The sequence below is a fragment of the Mus caroli genome, chromosome 1, assembly GCF_900094665.2.
Source record: "Mus caroli chromosome 1, CAROLI_EIJ_v1.1, whole genome shotgun sequence".
Taxonomy (NCBI): Eukaryota; Metazoa; Chordata; class Mammalia; order Rodentia; family Muridae; genus Mus; species Mus caroli.
In genome coordinates, this window is record NC_034570.1 from 99,654,857 (window position 1) to 99,672,063 (window position 17,207).

Below are 17,207 nucleotides of genomic sequence, written 5' to 3' on the forward strand. Positions count from 1 at the left end.
TTGTGGGATCCTCCGGTAGTACTATGTCCAATTTTCTGAGAAACCGCCAGACTGATTTCCAGAGTGGTTGTACAAGCTTGCAATCCCACCAACAGTGGAGGAGTGTTCCTCTTTCTCCACATCCTCGCCAGCATCTGCTGTCACCTGAATTTTTGATCTTAGCCATTCTGACTGGTGTTAGATGGAATCTTAGGGTTGTTTTGATTTGCATTTCTCTGATGATTGTTTTTTGATCAGTAAGTAGTATTTAGTTGTACCCTAGGTCTCAGGTTCTTGGTCACATGAGAAGTCTCAGGAGTGAGTATCATTTTGTGGAGATGCCTTAAGTCAAATCAGACATTGATAGGCTACTTTCCAGAAGGTCTGTGCCACCATTGCCCTAGCATATGTTGCAGGCAGGACAGATCAAAGGTTTTCTGGGTTACTGTTTACATTTCCCTTTTGTAAGCCTGCAGAGTACTTTTCCAAACCAAGGGCGTTCCAGCGTAGGAGTGAAGGTTCCATGTAGGCACCAGCTTGGCTTCTTCATATTCATAAAGTGTTTGCATGTTGGTACATGCTGTTCTCAGCAATGGGGCCCTGATGTCAGTTTTCAAAGAGCAACCCATTCTCTTGACAACAGCTTAGAATGTTTGGGGATTTCCATAGGAAAACCTTAGCCAAAAACTAAAGTGAATGCAATCCAGGTCCATCACTGGAAGCCTTATTTGGTGATAAGAGATGGTCAGTTGAGACTCTGTCTCCCTCATTATTAGCAGACTTCAGTAGAAAAAAAATATTTTTATCATTTATTTATGATGTTTCCATTGTACTAGCTTTCTACAGGACCCCTCAAATGCTCTTCAATTCCATCTCTCTCTTTCTGCATTCCCTCCCTCAACCCCATTTCCCTATCCCTTGTCTGATCTCCATCTTCCTGCCCCAAGAAGTACCTAGTCCACTTGTAGAGTCTACTGTACTTTCCTCTTCCAGGGAGATCCATATGTTTTCCCTAGTCCCTTCTTTCCTAACCTTCCTCAGTCTACAGACTGTAGGATTATAAATTTGTCATCATTTATTTAATGGCTAATATTCAAATATAAGTAAATACGTGGCATATTTATCTTTCTGAGTGTGGGTCAACAATACTCAGGATGATTGTTTTCTAGTTCTATTCATTTACCTACACATTTCATGATGTCATTTTTCACAGCTGATTTATATGCCACTGTGTAAATACACAGTGGCATATAAATCAGTGGCATATAAATCAGTAGCACATTTTCCTTATCCATTTTTCAGTTAAGGAACACCTAAGATGTTTCTAGTTTCTGGCTACTAAGAATAAAGCTGTAATAAACATAACTGAGCAAGTGTCCTTGTGGTAAGATAAAATGTCCTTTGAGTATAAGCCTAAGAGTGGTAATCTGGACCTAGAGGTAGGTTCCCAAGGAATTACTGAGGAACCCATATTGATTTACAAAGTAGCTGTACAAGTTTGTACTCCTAACACCAATGGAGGATTGTTTCCCTTGCTTCCCATACTTGCGACCATGAGCTGGCATTTTAGTTTTGATCTTAGCCATTCTGACAGGTGTAATATGGAATGTTGGAGGCATTTTGATTTGCATTTCCCTGATGATTAAGGAAGGATGTTAAACATTTCTTTAAGTGATTCTTGGCCATCAGAGATTCCTCTGTTGAGAATTCTGTTTGGATCTATACTCCATTTTGTAATTGGGTTATTTAGTTTTTACAATATCTAGTTTCTTGAGCTCTTTATATAACTCAAATATCAGCCCTCTGTCAGATAAAGGGTTGGTGACGAACTTTTCTCATCCTGTAGGCTACTGTCTGTCCTTTTCACATGGTGTCTTTTCCCCTACAGAAGCTTTTAAGTTTAGTAAGGTCCCATTTTTTGATTGTTGACTTTAGTGTCTGAGTTTTTGGTGTTCTGTTCAGGAAGTTGTCTTCTGTGTCAATACGTTAAAGGTTATTCCTCATGTTCTCTTCTATCAGGTTCAGTGTATCTGGCTTTATGTTGAGGTCTTTGATCCATTTGGACTTGAGTTTTGTGCAGGGGGGTAAGTATTGATCTATTTGTATTTTTCTGTGTGCAGGCATCTGGTTTACCAGCACCATTTGTTGGAGATGTTTTCTTTTAAACATGTTTTCAAGGACTGAGATCCTCCATGCATGATAATGGTTTTTTCTGTCCATAGAGTAACGTGAATATCTGAAGATGCTCATGTGAACATCTAAATTTCTGTGTCTCTGTTGTAGTTGTTATTATTTCCCCATGAGTTTTGATTTGGGACTTGTTTGTTAACAGTTTATAATTTTGGAAAATGATGGTTGATGATCTTGGGGTTACATCGAGGACTGATGTAGTTAGATTTTGGAACACAATTCTACAGGTGGTTAATCATCTTGGGGAAGCAATGAAGCCTGTGATGTGATGAGGATATCTTTCTTACTTCTGGGATAAGATTTTGTGATTTTTACCAACTTTAGACCACTTTAATGTTATTGGTTGTGACCTCCTAGGATACCAAGATAGTGTAAACTAAAACTTCCAAACCTGTTTGAAAACAGGCTTTTCTTCTCTTCAATTATTTTTAGGTCAGCTTAGTCACAAATGGCTCAATGAGAAAATGAATGAACATTAAGCTCTTAAATCCCAGAGGGTGTGATACATTGACTGGTTCACTGCATGTCCCAATCAACTGAAGCTATCAACAACTGATTGTTAGCCACTTAAAGTTTCCTAACAGGAAGGAGGCAACAAATGTTAAATTCAACTCTGCAGACACTGCCAGAAAAGTGTGGACACACATTTTCAATTTAAATGCCTTCAAATAGTTATTATTTGCAAAATTCAGCTGTTACTTTTTCTAGAACTGTTATAGGCAGTTGGAGCTTGAGCGATGAAAATAAGAGATACAATAGTGAATTAAATAAACATTTAGGCATTGTATTGCACAAGAAAATGGCTTTTCAGTTCTTGTGTGGAATCAGAAATGGATTGCTCACTCTCAAACTAAGCTGTAACTCCTTATATCCTCTGTGAATTAAGACAATGAGAGTCCACTTAATAGGCTGAGATGATGCTCGGCTCTGTTCTAATGGAGTGTTTTGGTTCACTCAATGTGCCATGCAATGCCTACACTATACTACAATTAGAAACATGGTACATCCTATAGAAGATATCCAGAAGACTTTGATTTTTTTTTCAAAAAAACCAAAAAAACCAAAAACCAAAAATAGGGAAAAATTTCATTTTAGTCAAGTTTGTAGCTCTGATAAAGGATGATTTACTCCATCAAGAATCACCTTTATTATCCACTATTTAAATCAGAAATATCCAAGTTTTAGTGGAGAGGGATTATCTGGGGAATTATTTACCCTTGTCAAATATTTAGCATCTATAAATAGATAAAACAAATGCAGGAAACACTTAGTACACAGTTACATTTCAGACCCAAAGTGCAAAATGGATCAGAAAAGACAGATCTGTGGCATTGGGGCTGGTGGAGAAAGCGGCTTTATGAAGCTGAGATTGGTTATGGCTTGCATCTGACTTGGCAGAAAGTCAAATGGCATCTGGGGACCAATGGACATCGCTATTCTTCTTTCAAATTTGTTCCCCAGAGGAAGGACTATAGTCAGATCCTTTTTTAACCAGAATCTAGACTTGCCTCTGCCAAGATAACTCACTGAGTTTTTTTGTCTTGATTTTGAAGATCGAGAAGAGTGAAGAAATACATCATCAACTCCAAAAGCTGTTGACTGAAATAAGCAAATTTTCTAATGATTATGACCTGGTCATAAGCAACAGGCTGTTCGGAGAAAAAACATACCTCTTCCTTCAAGTAAGTTTTGCGTTGTTTGCCACATCTATATGTGGTACCAACAAATGGCCAGTATCCCTGTTAGCACTGAGTTCTGGGGCTATGCTGCCATGTTGGCTGCTTGCCATGGGACTATCTCACTAGTCGTCTAGTCTGCTTTCCAGACAAGCAGTTCCTTTCTTAGTCTTCTGAGTCTGTACCTGGTTTTTTCTTTAATTGTATCTGCATGACCATGCATGGAAGAGGTAATGAGAAATATTTTTCTCAGGATCTAAAAGTCCAGGTTTTGAGATTAGTTCTCCTAACGGACAGACACATTTAGTTAAAAAGCATTTGTGCTTAATAAGTAAATCCTTCAATCTCTTTCTATTTCTTTCCTAAAGAAATACATAGATTATGTTGAAAAATATTACCATGCATCTCTGGAGCCTGTTGATTTTGTAAATGCTGCAGATGAAAGTCGAAAGAAGATTAATTCCTGGGTTGAAAGCCAAACAAATGGTAGAGTATGAATTGGGTTTTCACCAAGAAACACTTTTTGAACACTGGCTGTGACCAAAGCCTTGGGCTTGATGCAACACAGATGCCAGATGGTTGAGCTTTGGGAGGAGCTAGAGATGGGTTTGGCAGAATTGTACAGTCAAGAATCAGCATAAAGTTTATCTAGGGTGCCGCATAGGGGGGAATGGCCTCTGTATTCGTGGAGAGACGAAACTGTGGGGAATTGTTTGCACAGGCTGTGACTCACACTACCTTTGCAGTCTTAGGGATGGTGCCATGCTCATGCTCACCGTTAGCTTATTCATTGTACCACAGACTTTCTTTCTTTCTGAGTCTGGGACCCTCAGTGCAAATGGCATAGAGGGTTTCCACTTGCATTGTTAAGAGAAGTTCATACAGCTCTTCTGCCAGGACCCATCTGCTGCCTACAGCTAGGGTCACTTGGGTCTCTTTCACACTTGGGAATCTTGTAGGAATTATTAAACTTTCAGAACTTTCCACAGTAGAAGATTTGAGAATCCCTCCCCGTCCTTCTCTTCTTATCCCATTAGAATACCCAAGATATAAGATACAATTTGCAAAACACATGAAACTCAGGAAGAATGAAAACCAAACTGTGGACACTTTGTCCCTTCTTAGAATTGGGAACAAAACACCCATGGAAGGAGTTACAAAGACAAAGTTTGGAGCTGAGACCAAACGATGCACCATCTAGAGACTGCCATTCCTGGGGATCCATCCCATAATCAGCCTCCAAACGCTGACATCATTGCATACACTAGCAAATTTTGCTGAAAGGACCTAGATATAGCTGTCTCTTGTGAGGCTATGCCAGGGCCTAGCAAACACAGAAGTGGATGCTCACAGTCAGTTATTGGATGGATCACAGGGCCCCAAATGGAGGAGCTAGAAAAAGTACCCAAGAAGCTGGGGGAATCTGCAACCCTATAGGTGGAACAACAATATGAACTAACCAGTACCCCCCAGAGCTCGTGTCTCTAGCTACATATGTATCAGAAGATGGCTTAGTCGGCCATTAGTGGAGAGGCCCATTGGACTTGCAAACTTTATATGCCCCAGTACAGGGGAACGCCAGGGCCAAGAAGTGGGAGTGGGTGGGTAGGGGAGGGGGGAGGGTATGGGGGACTTTTGGGATAGCATTGGAAATGTAAATGAAGAAAATATCTAATAAAAAATAAATCAAGCATATAAGAAACATTAAGATGGAAATACTCTTTGGGGAGCAATAAGTAATATCTTCTATTTTCTATTACCTCTATTAATGAAATCTATCCTATCAGTGAATATTTTTCTTTGTATTTTATCTAAAGAAAATTAAAGCAATCAGAAAATAGGGTTATGCTGAAAAGTCAGCTGAACAGATTTTTTTTTCCAGTATCTGGTATGGTGAGAACTGAACAAGAATCCAAAATGTAAATTTCTGAGGCTGAGAAGACACCAACAGAGCAGAAATAGCAGGGTTCAGATCTGCAGAACCCATGCCAAAGCTGAGGATAGCGGGGGTGTATCTGTAACTAGCATTGTGGGTTGCAGGGTGGAGAGAGGTAGACACTTGCTAGCCAGCTAGCTTACTTGAAGTGCTAAGATCCATCTTCAGAAAACATCCCTGTCGAGGTGAAGTGTGATAGTGGAAGACAATCTGATGTTGGACTTTGTGGTACACAGGCAAGCACCCAATCTCAAGTATATACCACAAATTGTTAAAACAAAACAAAACAAAACAAGTAACTTCTAAATGATAGCTGTGAGGACTCTATTCAAAAGGTAAGAATAAATAGCCAAAACTGAGTGAATAGGACATGCCAGGTAGTGAACACAGGTCCACACTTACTAATCCATTTATTCATTTCAACAACCCCATGAAGCAGGTCATGTTTTTATTTTATAAGTGTGGAAACTGAGGTACAGAAAGAGTATAAATAAGTTGCCTCAGTTGGTAATAAGTACAACTCTATGGAAACAGACAGTATGAGAAAGTCCCCACTGACCCTTGGTGAGCAAGGCCCCTCAGGTGTTCACTTGGCTACTGTGTTAATGACTAGCCAAGTCCGCCCATATCCACAGCAGCCACACACACAGTTCATGATTTGCAGGACAAACCAGTCTTCTCTGTTCCTTTTTTCCCCCAGTAAAAGTCAAGGACCTGTTTCCAGAAGGCTCTTTGAACAGCTCCACCAAGCTGGTGCTAATAAATACAGTTTATTTTAAAGGCCTGTGGGACAGAGAATTTAAGAAAGAACACACCAAGGAGGAGGACTTCTGGCTGAATAAGGTATGGTACTTTATATATGTCTGCTTATATCTGACATGTACAGTCTAATGTTATTTGGCCAAGTGATTATTCAGTTACTCAGACTTTTGCCACTGCTTGAGGTTGTATTATTTCCATGGGTTACTTGGGTGCCATATGACTTTGATTTTTAACAACTTTGTTTCTGTTTATCTGTTGAAGAACCTAAGTAAACCTGTGCAGATGATGGCTCTGTGCAGCTCCTTCAACTTCACCTTCTTAGAGGACCTGCAGGCGAAAATTGTGGGGATTCCATATAAAAACAATGATATCAGCATGTTTGTGCTTCTGCCCAATGACATAGATGGTCTGGATAAGGTAAACCATAAACCTATGCATCTCCTGGTCTATACCATTTTCTATCACTCTGTGTTGCATCCCTTGTACCCAGGGAACCTGGGAACAAGGCTTCTGAACATTTGATGCCTCGCTGTGTCATTTTGGAAGTATTTCTCATTTTGTGAAGTGGCTACCAGATCATCTCTGTCAAAGAATAGACTTATTGAGAATAACTATTATGGAATTGTATTGAGATAAACTAAATGAATATTTTAAGTTGTATTGGGGGGTTCTGAAGGGTCTCTCTAGCCTTTTGAGGAGTAATCAATGCCTATGAACATTTCGCCTGGAAAACTGTATGTCTGTGAATACAGAGATTTTGCATGCAGATTTTGAATTTAAGATTTCTTTTGATCCTTATTTTTGATTTAGGTTCAACTCCCTTCTTTTTCAAAACAGTGTCAAGGCTAGTGTTTTGTGTTTTGGACACCAGGAAGGTGTAGGTCCAAATACTTATTCTATAAGTTATTTTCCAAACGTAAGTCTCCCAGACTTCCTTGTTACTCAGTATTCTCATCTATTAGATTAGCTTCTGGGGCTTAATATGTGACATTTTTTTTCTATGACTAGGGAAGTGCAGCCTGGCGTGTGGAGGGCATAGAAAGCACTCATTGAATTTAATATGTGCTATGGAAGGTTGCTAGCTTTGTAAGTTGAATAATATTGTGGAACAACATGGGACATGCATTGGAGCTTTACACACACATACACATGCACACACACACACACACACACACACACACACACACACACCCCTTTCTGGGTATCACTCTAAAGAAGTGGTTTAGAAGCTGAAAACTGACCTTGTTAGTCATATCAGCAATTTCACTTTCAATGTTGAATTACTCTAGGGTGCCTAATTTGAAATTTATAGTAATTGTTAAATTTCTATCTACAGATTTTATCAACAATTGTTAGGATGCTTCATACATATTAGATGTCTTTAAGGGGAGTAAATAATGTTGACTGTTGTCTAACACTTAGGGACTTGACAGAAGTATTATGTAACTTTATCAGTTTACAGGAGACTTATAGTGTAAAAAGTTAAATACATAAAAAGTAGATATCTCCTGTGATTGCATGTGTTCACACATATAGAGAAACTAGAGGAGAGCAGAAATGGAAATGTAGATTTTGAAATTTCTTGTTTGAAAAATTCACTTCATGCTATAGACAGATAAATATAAGACAGGAAAATAGAGACTATGAGACAATAGTCTTTTATGTAGACAGTAGAGTGAAATGGATGGTCTGCATTTATTTCTAAGAGTCATGCTTTCTGGCTGGCTCAAGATGGTTATGTGGATTCTAAAATGTTCTTGAACCCTTTTCCAACTGTAGATAATGGATAAAATGTCTCCTGAGAAGTTGGTGGAGTGGACCAGCCCCGGACACCTGGAGCACAGGAGGGTGGACCTGCGCCTGCCCCGCTTGCAGGTGGAGGAGAGCTATGATCTGGAACCCGTGCTGGAAGCTGTGGGCATTCACAGTGCCTTCAGCGAGCATGCCGACTACTCAGGAATGTCGGCGCGCTCTGGGCTACATGCCCAGAATTTCCTGCACAGATCGTTCCTGGTGGTAACAGAGGAAGGCGTTGAGGCCACTGCAGGCACTGGAGTGGGCCTCAAGGTCTCGTCAGCTGCAAGCTGTGAACTCGTGCACTGTAACCATCCATTCTTGTTCTTCATCAGACACAGAGAGTCTGACAGCATTCTCTTTTTCGGCAAGTTTTCTTCTCCCTAAGATAGTCAAACTGAAACATTAGAGCACTAAGTAGCACTCAGGGTTGACAGACCATGGGGTTCATATTTGTGCTTCAAAGTCCTTTGCACAATGGTAGCAATAGCACGTTTTCTTAATTTGTTTAAAAGTTAATCTCAATCATGTGTGCACCACTCAGGAGGCCAGTGAGCTTAAGATCAGTTCTTACCTTATTTTCCTTCAAAAGTTGTCATGCCCTGAGGGAGGAGGTTTTGTTTTTTGTTTTTTGTTTTTTAAATGAAGAGTTATGGAAGACTTTAGGATTCATACACTTCTATTATCTTGGCATTTTGTAAGGCATAGTAAAATAAAACAACAATTTACTAGCTAATGTGTTTCTTTTTTCCTTTCCCGTTAGGTCCTGAGGACCTGTATTCAGGAATGTTTCTAAATTATTCAGGAAATAATTTAGAAACATTCCAGTGGAATACAGACGTTAAATGCCAGAACAAATTAACTAAGTATGCCAGTCAGAGAGATTTCCTTGGTTTTGTCCTCCATTCTGACAGTCTATCCCCCACTGTCAGTTTTAGAAACATTTTGGTACTAGAAATAATTGTGACTGTAAGTGTACCTGATCAATATTCTAACCCTATAATTCTTTTTTTTTTTTTTTGGTTTTTTCGAGACAGGGTTTCTCTGTATAGCCCTGGCTGTCCTGGAACTCACTTTGTAGACCAGGCTGGCTTCGAACTCAGAAATCCGTCTGCCTCTGCCTCCCAAGTGCTGGGATTAAAGGCGTGCGCCACCACCTCCCGGCTTAAACCCTATAATTCTTTTGACCTTTGGAAAGTAAATTTTTGGACTGTGCCTTAGAAGAGCAGCTTTTTTCTTTCTTTAATTTTTGTTTTGGATTCTTGAGTGTGGAATGGCTACAGTCAGATGACATTTCTTTTTAATCTTTTCTTCTTTATTTTTCAGACTATAATATACCTACAATAGTTCTTGTTCTCTTCAAGCCCTCTCATATACTCCTCTTTTTCTGTTTCAAATCTGTGACATTCTTTTTCATTAATTGTTACATACACATATCCACATGTATATACATTCCGAAACATAATCTGCTCAGTCTGTCCGGTCAGTCATATGTGTGGTTTCAGGGCTGATCGTTTGGTATTGGGGAGCCCGCTGGTGTGCATTCCCTGGGGAAGACTATTCCTCCCACTCTCAGCCATCTTTTGTAGTTCTTTTGGTTTGAGACCATAGGCTTCCCCCAGTTCACGTTGGCATGTTTATTGGTAATGAGATGACGTTTTCTTAGAATGGCATTTGAAAAGCTCTATGTGTTTTGTTGACACTGCACTTTAGACATAGTTCAGGGTTCAGTTTTATCAGGTTTTAGTAAGTTCACATGGCTGATGTTTTGAACATTTGTTTTTCTTGAGCTATCATTACACAAGTTATGAATTCACTGATTTTTAATGTTTCAGAAATAACCTCCAAACCCATTAACAGTGACTTCTCATCCTTTTGTCCATTAACTAATGGAAACCATTATTCGGTGTCTGGTCTATGGATTTTTCTGTCTGAATACCTAACACAAGCAACACTGTATAACAGGTGATTGTTTGCTATCTGATTCTTTTTTACTTACCACAGTGATTTAAGATTCATCCAAGTCTTTTCACCTATCAGTGCTCAGTTTTATTATGTTTACTATTCCATGAACAGATGTATCAGATTTTGTTTAGGCAATTATCAGTTGATAAATATTTACCTTTGACTTATTAGCCATTATGAATAATTGTGTGTGTAAGTTTGTTATTCATGGATATTTTTCCATGTCTCTTGGATTATGCTGGGCCACATGCCATCTTTATGGTTACCATTTTGAGAAAATTTTGAATTGCCCTACTTTACAACCCTGCAGCAAAGTATAATAGATTTATTCTGGGTGTGGTGGTGCACAGCTTTAGTTTCAGCACTGAGGAAGGCAGAGATTATCTGAGAGAGGAGGTCGGTCTGATCTAAGACCAAGTTCCAGGCCTGTAGGATACTATCTAAAAAACCAAAACCAAAACTAATTAGTTTCTCTACATCTTTGTCAATATTTATTATAATATTTAAAATTTAACAAGTATATTCTACTGAATGTGGCATTGTATCTTACTAGAGTTTCCTTCCCTTTCTTCTTTCCTTCTTTTCTCCATTCCTCCCTCGTGATTCCATCCCTCCCTCCCTCCCTCTCTTACTTCATCACTTCCTTCCTTTCTTTCTGTTTTAAGATATGGTCTTTCTCCATAGCCCTGGCTGTTCATGACTCATTGTGTACTTGGATTAAAGGTATGTGCCACCATGCTTGACCTGTAGTTCCATCCTGTAAGCTATGATCAGAGGCTAGCTCATCAATATTATTACTTGAGACTACACTTTTGGTATCACATCTAAGATCTCCTTTCCTACACAAAGAACACTTCATTTTGTTTTATTCTACAAGTTTTGTGATTTTGGTTCTTCCATATACATCAACAGTCCATTTGCAGTCTCTGTATGTGTGTTTTGTGTGTGTGTGTGTGTGTGTGTGTGAGGTTGGAGCCTCAGTCTAGTTTACTTATTTATTGCACATTGATATAAAACTGTTCATTTAAAAAAAATGTAATCACAGTGATGTAAAATTTTCTTGGCATCTTTATTTTTAAAAACTCAACTGATTAAAAGTATACATTTTTGCATCTGTGCTCTCAGTTCTGTTTTGGTGATTTATGCCGCTGTTTGACTGTACTGAGTCTTCTCACCCACTGATGTGAAACAGCTCCTCAATTATTTAGCCATTTCATTTCTTTGAAAATATTTATATGTGAGAAATATGTGCATTCAGCACATAGCCTTCTTCTGTTGACCTTGCTTTGACTTTCCGATGCCGTCAGAGGTGACACTGTCTTAATTTCATCTCTGATTGTTTACTCTTAACTTGCGTATTTATGACATTTTCACACACTGTTTTGGTTCTTCCATGTTGATATCCCCTGCATCCTGAGTTGTTCTAATTGGTTTCATGCGGGTGTCGCAGACTAAAGCTTACTTTTCTAGATGTTCCTTATTACATCCTTTTCCATTCCTGATTCATGGGGATTTTCAGGATGTTTTTGTAAAGCATCCTTTTCTTTTCTTTTTTTTAAATGGACATGTACATTGGGTATTAAATAAAGCACACACTTGATCATCATATGTATCCTTATTATTCTATTGGATGCAGTTAAGTACTACCTGTTGGTGGATTTGCATATAAGTCTGTAAGGAACGAATGTTCCACTTACATAAGGTCCTGAGCAATTGCTACCAGACATCTTTTCTGGCAGGGGATGAGAAGGCGAAACCAGCTCTGCTGCTTCTCTTGTTCATATGGCCACCTCTTCTCAGCCTAATAAAAAGGCAGAGAAGAAAGAGAGGGGATGATTCATCATCACTATTAATCAGACTGTAAGAAGTATAGTGACTCAAAATGCAATAGGGACAGGCCAACAAGGAAACAGATGGAATAAGTGTTGCTAGCTACAGTTGCCATCCTGGGTGTTGATCAATGTTTCCCATAAGTTAGCTACACATAAGGGTTTTTTTCCACTCTACACCCATTTTTATATTTGGGCTCTCCTTATTTGAGTTCCCAAGTATGTTCAATGGACGTTCAACATGTCTGAAAGTTGTAAGAAAGGTGATGGAAACCCCAAGTCACATTGTTTGGCAGCATACTATTTGACAATAGCAGAGAGCTTCTTGCTACACACTACATGGCTGCCAGCTGGTGCTAATCTGGTAAAGCTGCTATAATCATAGCAAGGCTCTCAAATGGTCTAGTTGATCATTGTGGCCAATCTACGAAAAGTCTACTTCAGGTGGGCATGGGGATTGGGAATTCATGTGAAGATCATGGGAAAGAAGCTTTCTTTCACTGGACTCTTTTAGGTGGAACACAGAAATGTTGGCTTAAACTATACTTGTTTTTTTCTCATCATTGTATATACTGGTATTGAAGGAATTTTGAGGAATATATGATATCCCCTAGGTTAATCCTGACAATGTGTGACTGTTCTGGGAGGTAGCTGAAGTCTAGCTGCTTTGAATGATGAATAGAGGGAACAGGGCTGGGGGAGGGTATAGGGGACTTTTGGGATAGCATTTGAACTGTAAATTAAGAAAATATCTAATAAAAATTTTAAAAAAGAATGATGAATAGAAAGCAGAATCACTTGTAGGAATTAGCAGCATTGATGGCAGAGTTAAATCATTTAGAGAATAAAAATCTCAGCTCATATTTTTCACTTGGCATAAACCAGAGGGAAAGCAGTAAGTTGTTGTAGAATTAAACCCCAAATATTTACTAGTTAAGTAGTGTTTTCAAATGAAAACTGACTCTCAATTTCATTGAAGACAATTTATGCATTGCATACTTCACATCTTCCAAATAGTTTTGTTTGAATTGGATAGACAACCGAGGGAGTTCACTACCTAGATGTTACTTAGTGAAATTTCCCAGAAGTGCCCCTGCCCGATCCCCCATGTACACAGCTAGAAGTGCCCCTGCCTGATTCCCTGTGTACAGAGCTGGAAGTGCCCCTGCCTGATCCCCCGTGTACACAGCTTGAAGTGTTCTTGCCCGATCCCCCATGTACACCACTAGAATTATTCCTTCTTCATTGGTGCATAATTGTTTGCTCTTTTATCTCCTAGAACACAGNTTAGTTAATTGTACATTTACCCCTTGATGAAATAGTATACTTTTGAGGCTAACAACTATATCTTATTCTTCATTTCCTAATAATTTCTCATTGTAAATATTAAGTATTTTTTTTCAGATGCCTTCTGCTAAAAACCAAATAGCTTTATTTAGAAAGGTTTCAGTGTAATCAACCCAACTTTATGGATAACAATATTAGAAAGGTTTCAGTTAAATCGATCCAACTTTATGTTTGTGAAGGAACATAAACTAATTAAAATGATCTCTGAGATTCATAGAGTAAAATAAGTCCCATGGTCTCTGAGAATCAAGTGCTCTTTCTGCAAGTTGATTTAAAACAACGTGTCTTGGTTTGAGTGGTGATGAGTAACATTTAGAGAAGTTTTCAGGTCAAATGTAAATGGCTGGCCATATTGCATTATTTACAGTTATTTCCTTCTGAGAAAGGGGCAGAGTGACTGAAGGAATGGGGTGCTGTGGAATGGGAGGATTATGACTGAAGATATGCTTCCAAAGGAAGATTCCAGAAGCTCATTACCGAAGTCTGATTTCAAATTCTACCATTTACCAAATGCCATACCACCTAGTATGCCACAATTTATAATCCATAGAATGTAAATCACTCTAAAAATAATAGCATATGAAATTGTTTTGGAGTTTAAATAATACAGATTGCAATTTAAGTCTAAAATGTTTTCCATAAGGCACTGCGTTTGAACACTTCATCCCCAAGTACTGGTATTGTTTTGGAAGGGGTGGAACTTTTAGACAGTGTCTTACTGGAAGGAGTCATTTGTTGGTGGTAGGATTTGAGGCTGGATAGGCAGTGCCTGTTCCTTTCTACAGTTTACACCCTGACTGTGAGCTCTGATACTCCTGATGCAATGCCTTCCCTACCACAATGGTCTTTGCCTTCCAATTGTAAGGGAACACAAACCCTTCTTCCTTTTAATGGTTTGTAACAGGCATTTTGTCTCAGTAAAAAGAAAGGTAACTCATACAAAAGGGCTTCAGAAAATGCTTAGAAATTAATAAGTGTCCAATAAGTACCAATTTTTACATTTCTCTTTCATGTGCCCCCTTGAAGACGGTCTCCACTATCCTCTTTGCTTTCTTATTTGCTCTGATAATTGAGTTTAGTAATTCTGTTAGTTTGACTTGCAGGAAGGAAACATAATTAAGTGGTATTGTGGGGTTTTGAAACAAAATTTAGAATATAAACATTTTATTTATCTTAGATTATTTTAGAGTTGAAAATACAGTAGACTATATTGCATAACATTCCCACTACTGCCCCTTAATTATCATGTTACATTTATAGTGACATGTAAAACCACCATTGCTTCATCCCTGTGGGAGGCAGTATTTTAAGATGGACTTTCAAGTTCAAGTCCCCTTGGGTATACCCACATTTTCCAGTTATACAGGAAGGTGATTATCTAGGTGTTGCCAATACTAGGTATTGCTGAGGAGGGATTTTGCAAATGTAATTAACATCCTGAATTAATGGCTTTTAAAATAAAGAAACTACCAGAGTGGGATAGATTCTTCAATTACACAGGTTTTTAAAATATTGTTTAGACATCATAGAATTGGCTTGAGTGAAATTCCCTTACTAGCTTTGAAGAGAACACCATGCCATTTCATTAAGCTGCTTGTACCCTCATGTATTCTTCTGCTTATTTCACTATAGTGAAGAATTGGTATCAACTTAGCTGTCCATCAACAGATGAATGGATAATGAAAATTTGATAGTGTATGCATATAAAATATATATTCTTATTTTTTGTTTTGTTTTTTTTGAAGCTGAGAAAGTAGTTCTTTCTCACTTTTTTTATTAGATATTTTCTTTATTTACATTTCAAATATTATCCCCTTTACTGGTCTCCCCTCCCGAAACTCCCTATCCAATCTACCCTCCCCCTGCCTCTCTGAGGGTACCGCCCCCCCCCCATCCATCCACTCCTGCCTTCCAGCCCTGGCATTCCCCTACACTGGGGCATTGAACCTCCTCAGGTCCAAGGGCCGCTCCTTCCATAAGGCCATCCTCTGCCACATATGTGGCCGGAGCCATGGGCCCCTCGATGTGTACTATTTGGTTGGTGGTCCAGTCGCTGGGAGCTCCAGGGGGTCTGGCTACTTGATATTATTGCTCCCCGCACGGGGCTGCAAACCCTATCAGTTCCCTCGGTCTCTTCTCCAATTCCTCCACTGGGGAGCCCATGCTCAATCCAATGGTTTCCTGCGAGGATCCACCTCTGTATATGTCCTGTTCTGGCAGAACCTTTCAGGAGACAGTCATACTGCTTTCCGATCAGCAAGCATTTCCTGGCATCCACAGTAGTGTCCAGGATTGGCAACTGAATGTGGAATGGATCCCCAGGTGGGGAAGTTACTGGATAGCCTTTCTTTTAGTCTCTGTTCCACAGTTTGTCTCCTTATTTCCTCCTGTGAACATTTTGTTCCCCCTTCAAAGAAGTACTGAAGGATCCATGTTTTGGTCTTCCTTCTTCTTGAGCTTTGTATGGTCTGGAATTGTATCTTGGATATTCTGAACTTTTGGGCTAATATACATTTATCAGTGAGTGCATACCATTTGTGTTCTTTTGTGACTGGGTTACCTAACTCAAGATGATATTTTCAAGTACCATCCATTTGCCTGCGAATTTCATGAAATCATTCTTTTTAATAGCTGAGTAGTATTCCATTGTGTAAATGTGACATATTTTCTGTATCCATTCCTCTGTTGAGGGACATCTGAGTTCTTTCCAGTTTTTGGCTATTTTAAATATGGCTGGGAGGAGCATGTGTCACATTACAAGTTGGAACATCTTCTGGGTATATGCCCAGGAGTGATATAGCTGGGTCCTCACGTAGTACTATGTCCAAATTTCTGAGGAAACACCAGACTTATTTCTAGATTGGTTGTACCAGCTTGCAATCCCACCAACAATAGAGGAGTATTCCTTTCTCAACATCCTTGCCAGCATCTGCTGTCACCTGAGTTTTTGATCTTAGCCATTCTGACTGGAGTAAGGTAGAATCTTGTTTTGATTTCCATTTCCTGATGACTAAGGATGTTGAACTTTTCTTTAGGTGCTTCTTGGCCATTCAATATTCCTCAGTTGAGATTTCTTTGTTTAACTCTGTACCACACTTTTAATTAGGATTATTTGATTCGCTGGAGTCTAACTTCTTGAGTTCTTTGTATATATTGGATATTAGCCTTCTATTGGATGTAGGGTTTGTAACGAACTTTTCCCAATCTGTTGGTTTCCATTTTGTTCTATTGACAGTGTCCTTAGCCTGATAAAAACTTTGCAGTTTTATGAGGTCCCATTTGTCATTTCTTGATCTTAGAGCATCAGCCATTCATTTTCTGTTCAGGAAAATTTCCCCTGTATCCATATGTTCGAGGTATTCAGCCACTTTCTCTTCTAGTAGCTTCAGTGTAACTGGTTTTAAGTGGAGGCTCTTGATCTACTTGGACTTGAGCTTTGTACAGGGGGATTAGAATGGATAAATTTGCATTCTTTTACATGTTGACCTCCAGTTGAACAAGCACCATTTGTTGAAAATGCTGTCTTTTTTTTCCCCACTGGATAGTTTTAGCTCCCTTGTCAAAGATCAAGTGACCATAGGTGTGTGGGTTCATTTCTGGGTATTCAATTCTATTGCATTGGTCTACTTGTCTGTCNCTATACCAGTACCATGCAGTTTTTATCACAATTGCTCTGTAGGACAGCTTTAGGTCAGGCATGGTGATTCCACCAGAGATTCTTTTATCCTT

The 17,207-nt window shown here is 39.0% G+C and overlaps 1 protein-coding gene across 2 annotated transcripts in view; it reads left to right on the top strand.

Annotated features, from left to right (window-relative positions):
- The window catches only part of Serpinb13 (serpin family B member 13), a 22,096-nt gene extending 13,025 nt beyond the window's left edge, over positions 1-9,071 (top strand). Inside the window, exons 4-8 of one of the 2 annotated variants that reach the window (XM_021174489.1) lie at positions 3,723-3,851; positions 4,214-4,331; positions 6,482-6,624; positions 6,805-6,960; positions 8,323-9,071. In XM_021174489.1, the coding sequence (XP_021030148.1) occupies positions 3,723-3,851; positions 4,214-4,331; positions 6,482-6,624; positions 6,805-6,960; positions 8,323-8,724 (948 nt within the window). In that variant the 3' untranslated portion in view covers positions 8,725-9,071. The remainder of the gene's footprint in view (positions 1-3,722; positions 3,852-4,213; positions 4,332-6,481; positions 6,625-6,804; positions 6,961-8,322) is intronic. The other variant, XM_021174487.1, reaches the window with a different exon arrangement.
- Positions 9,072-17,207: the final 8,136 nt, after the last annotated feature.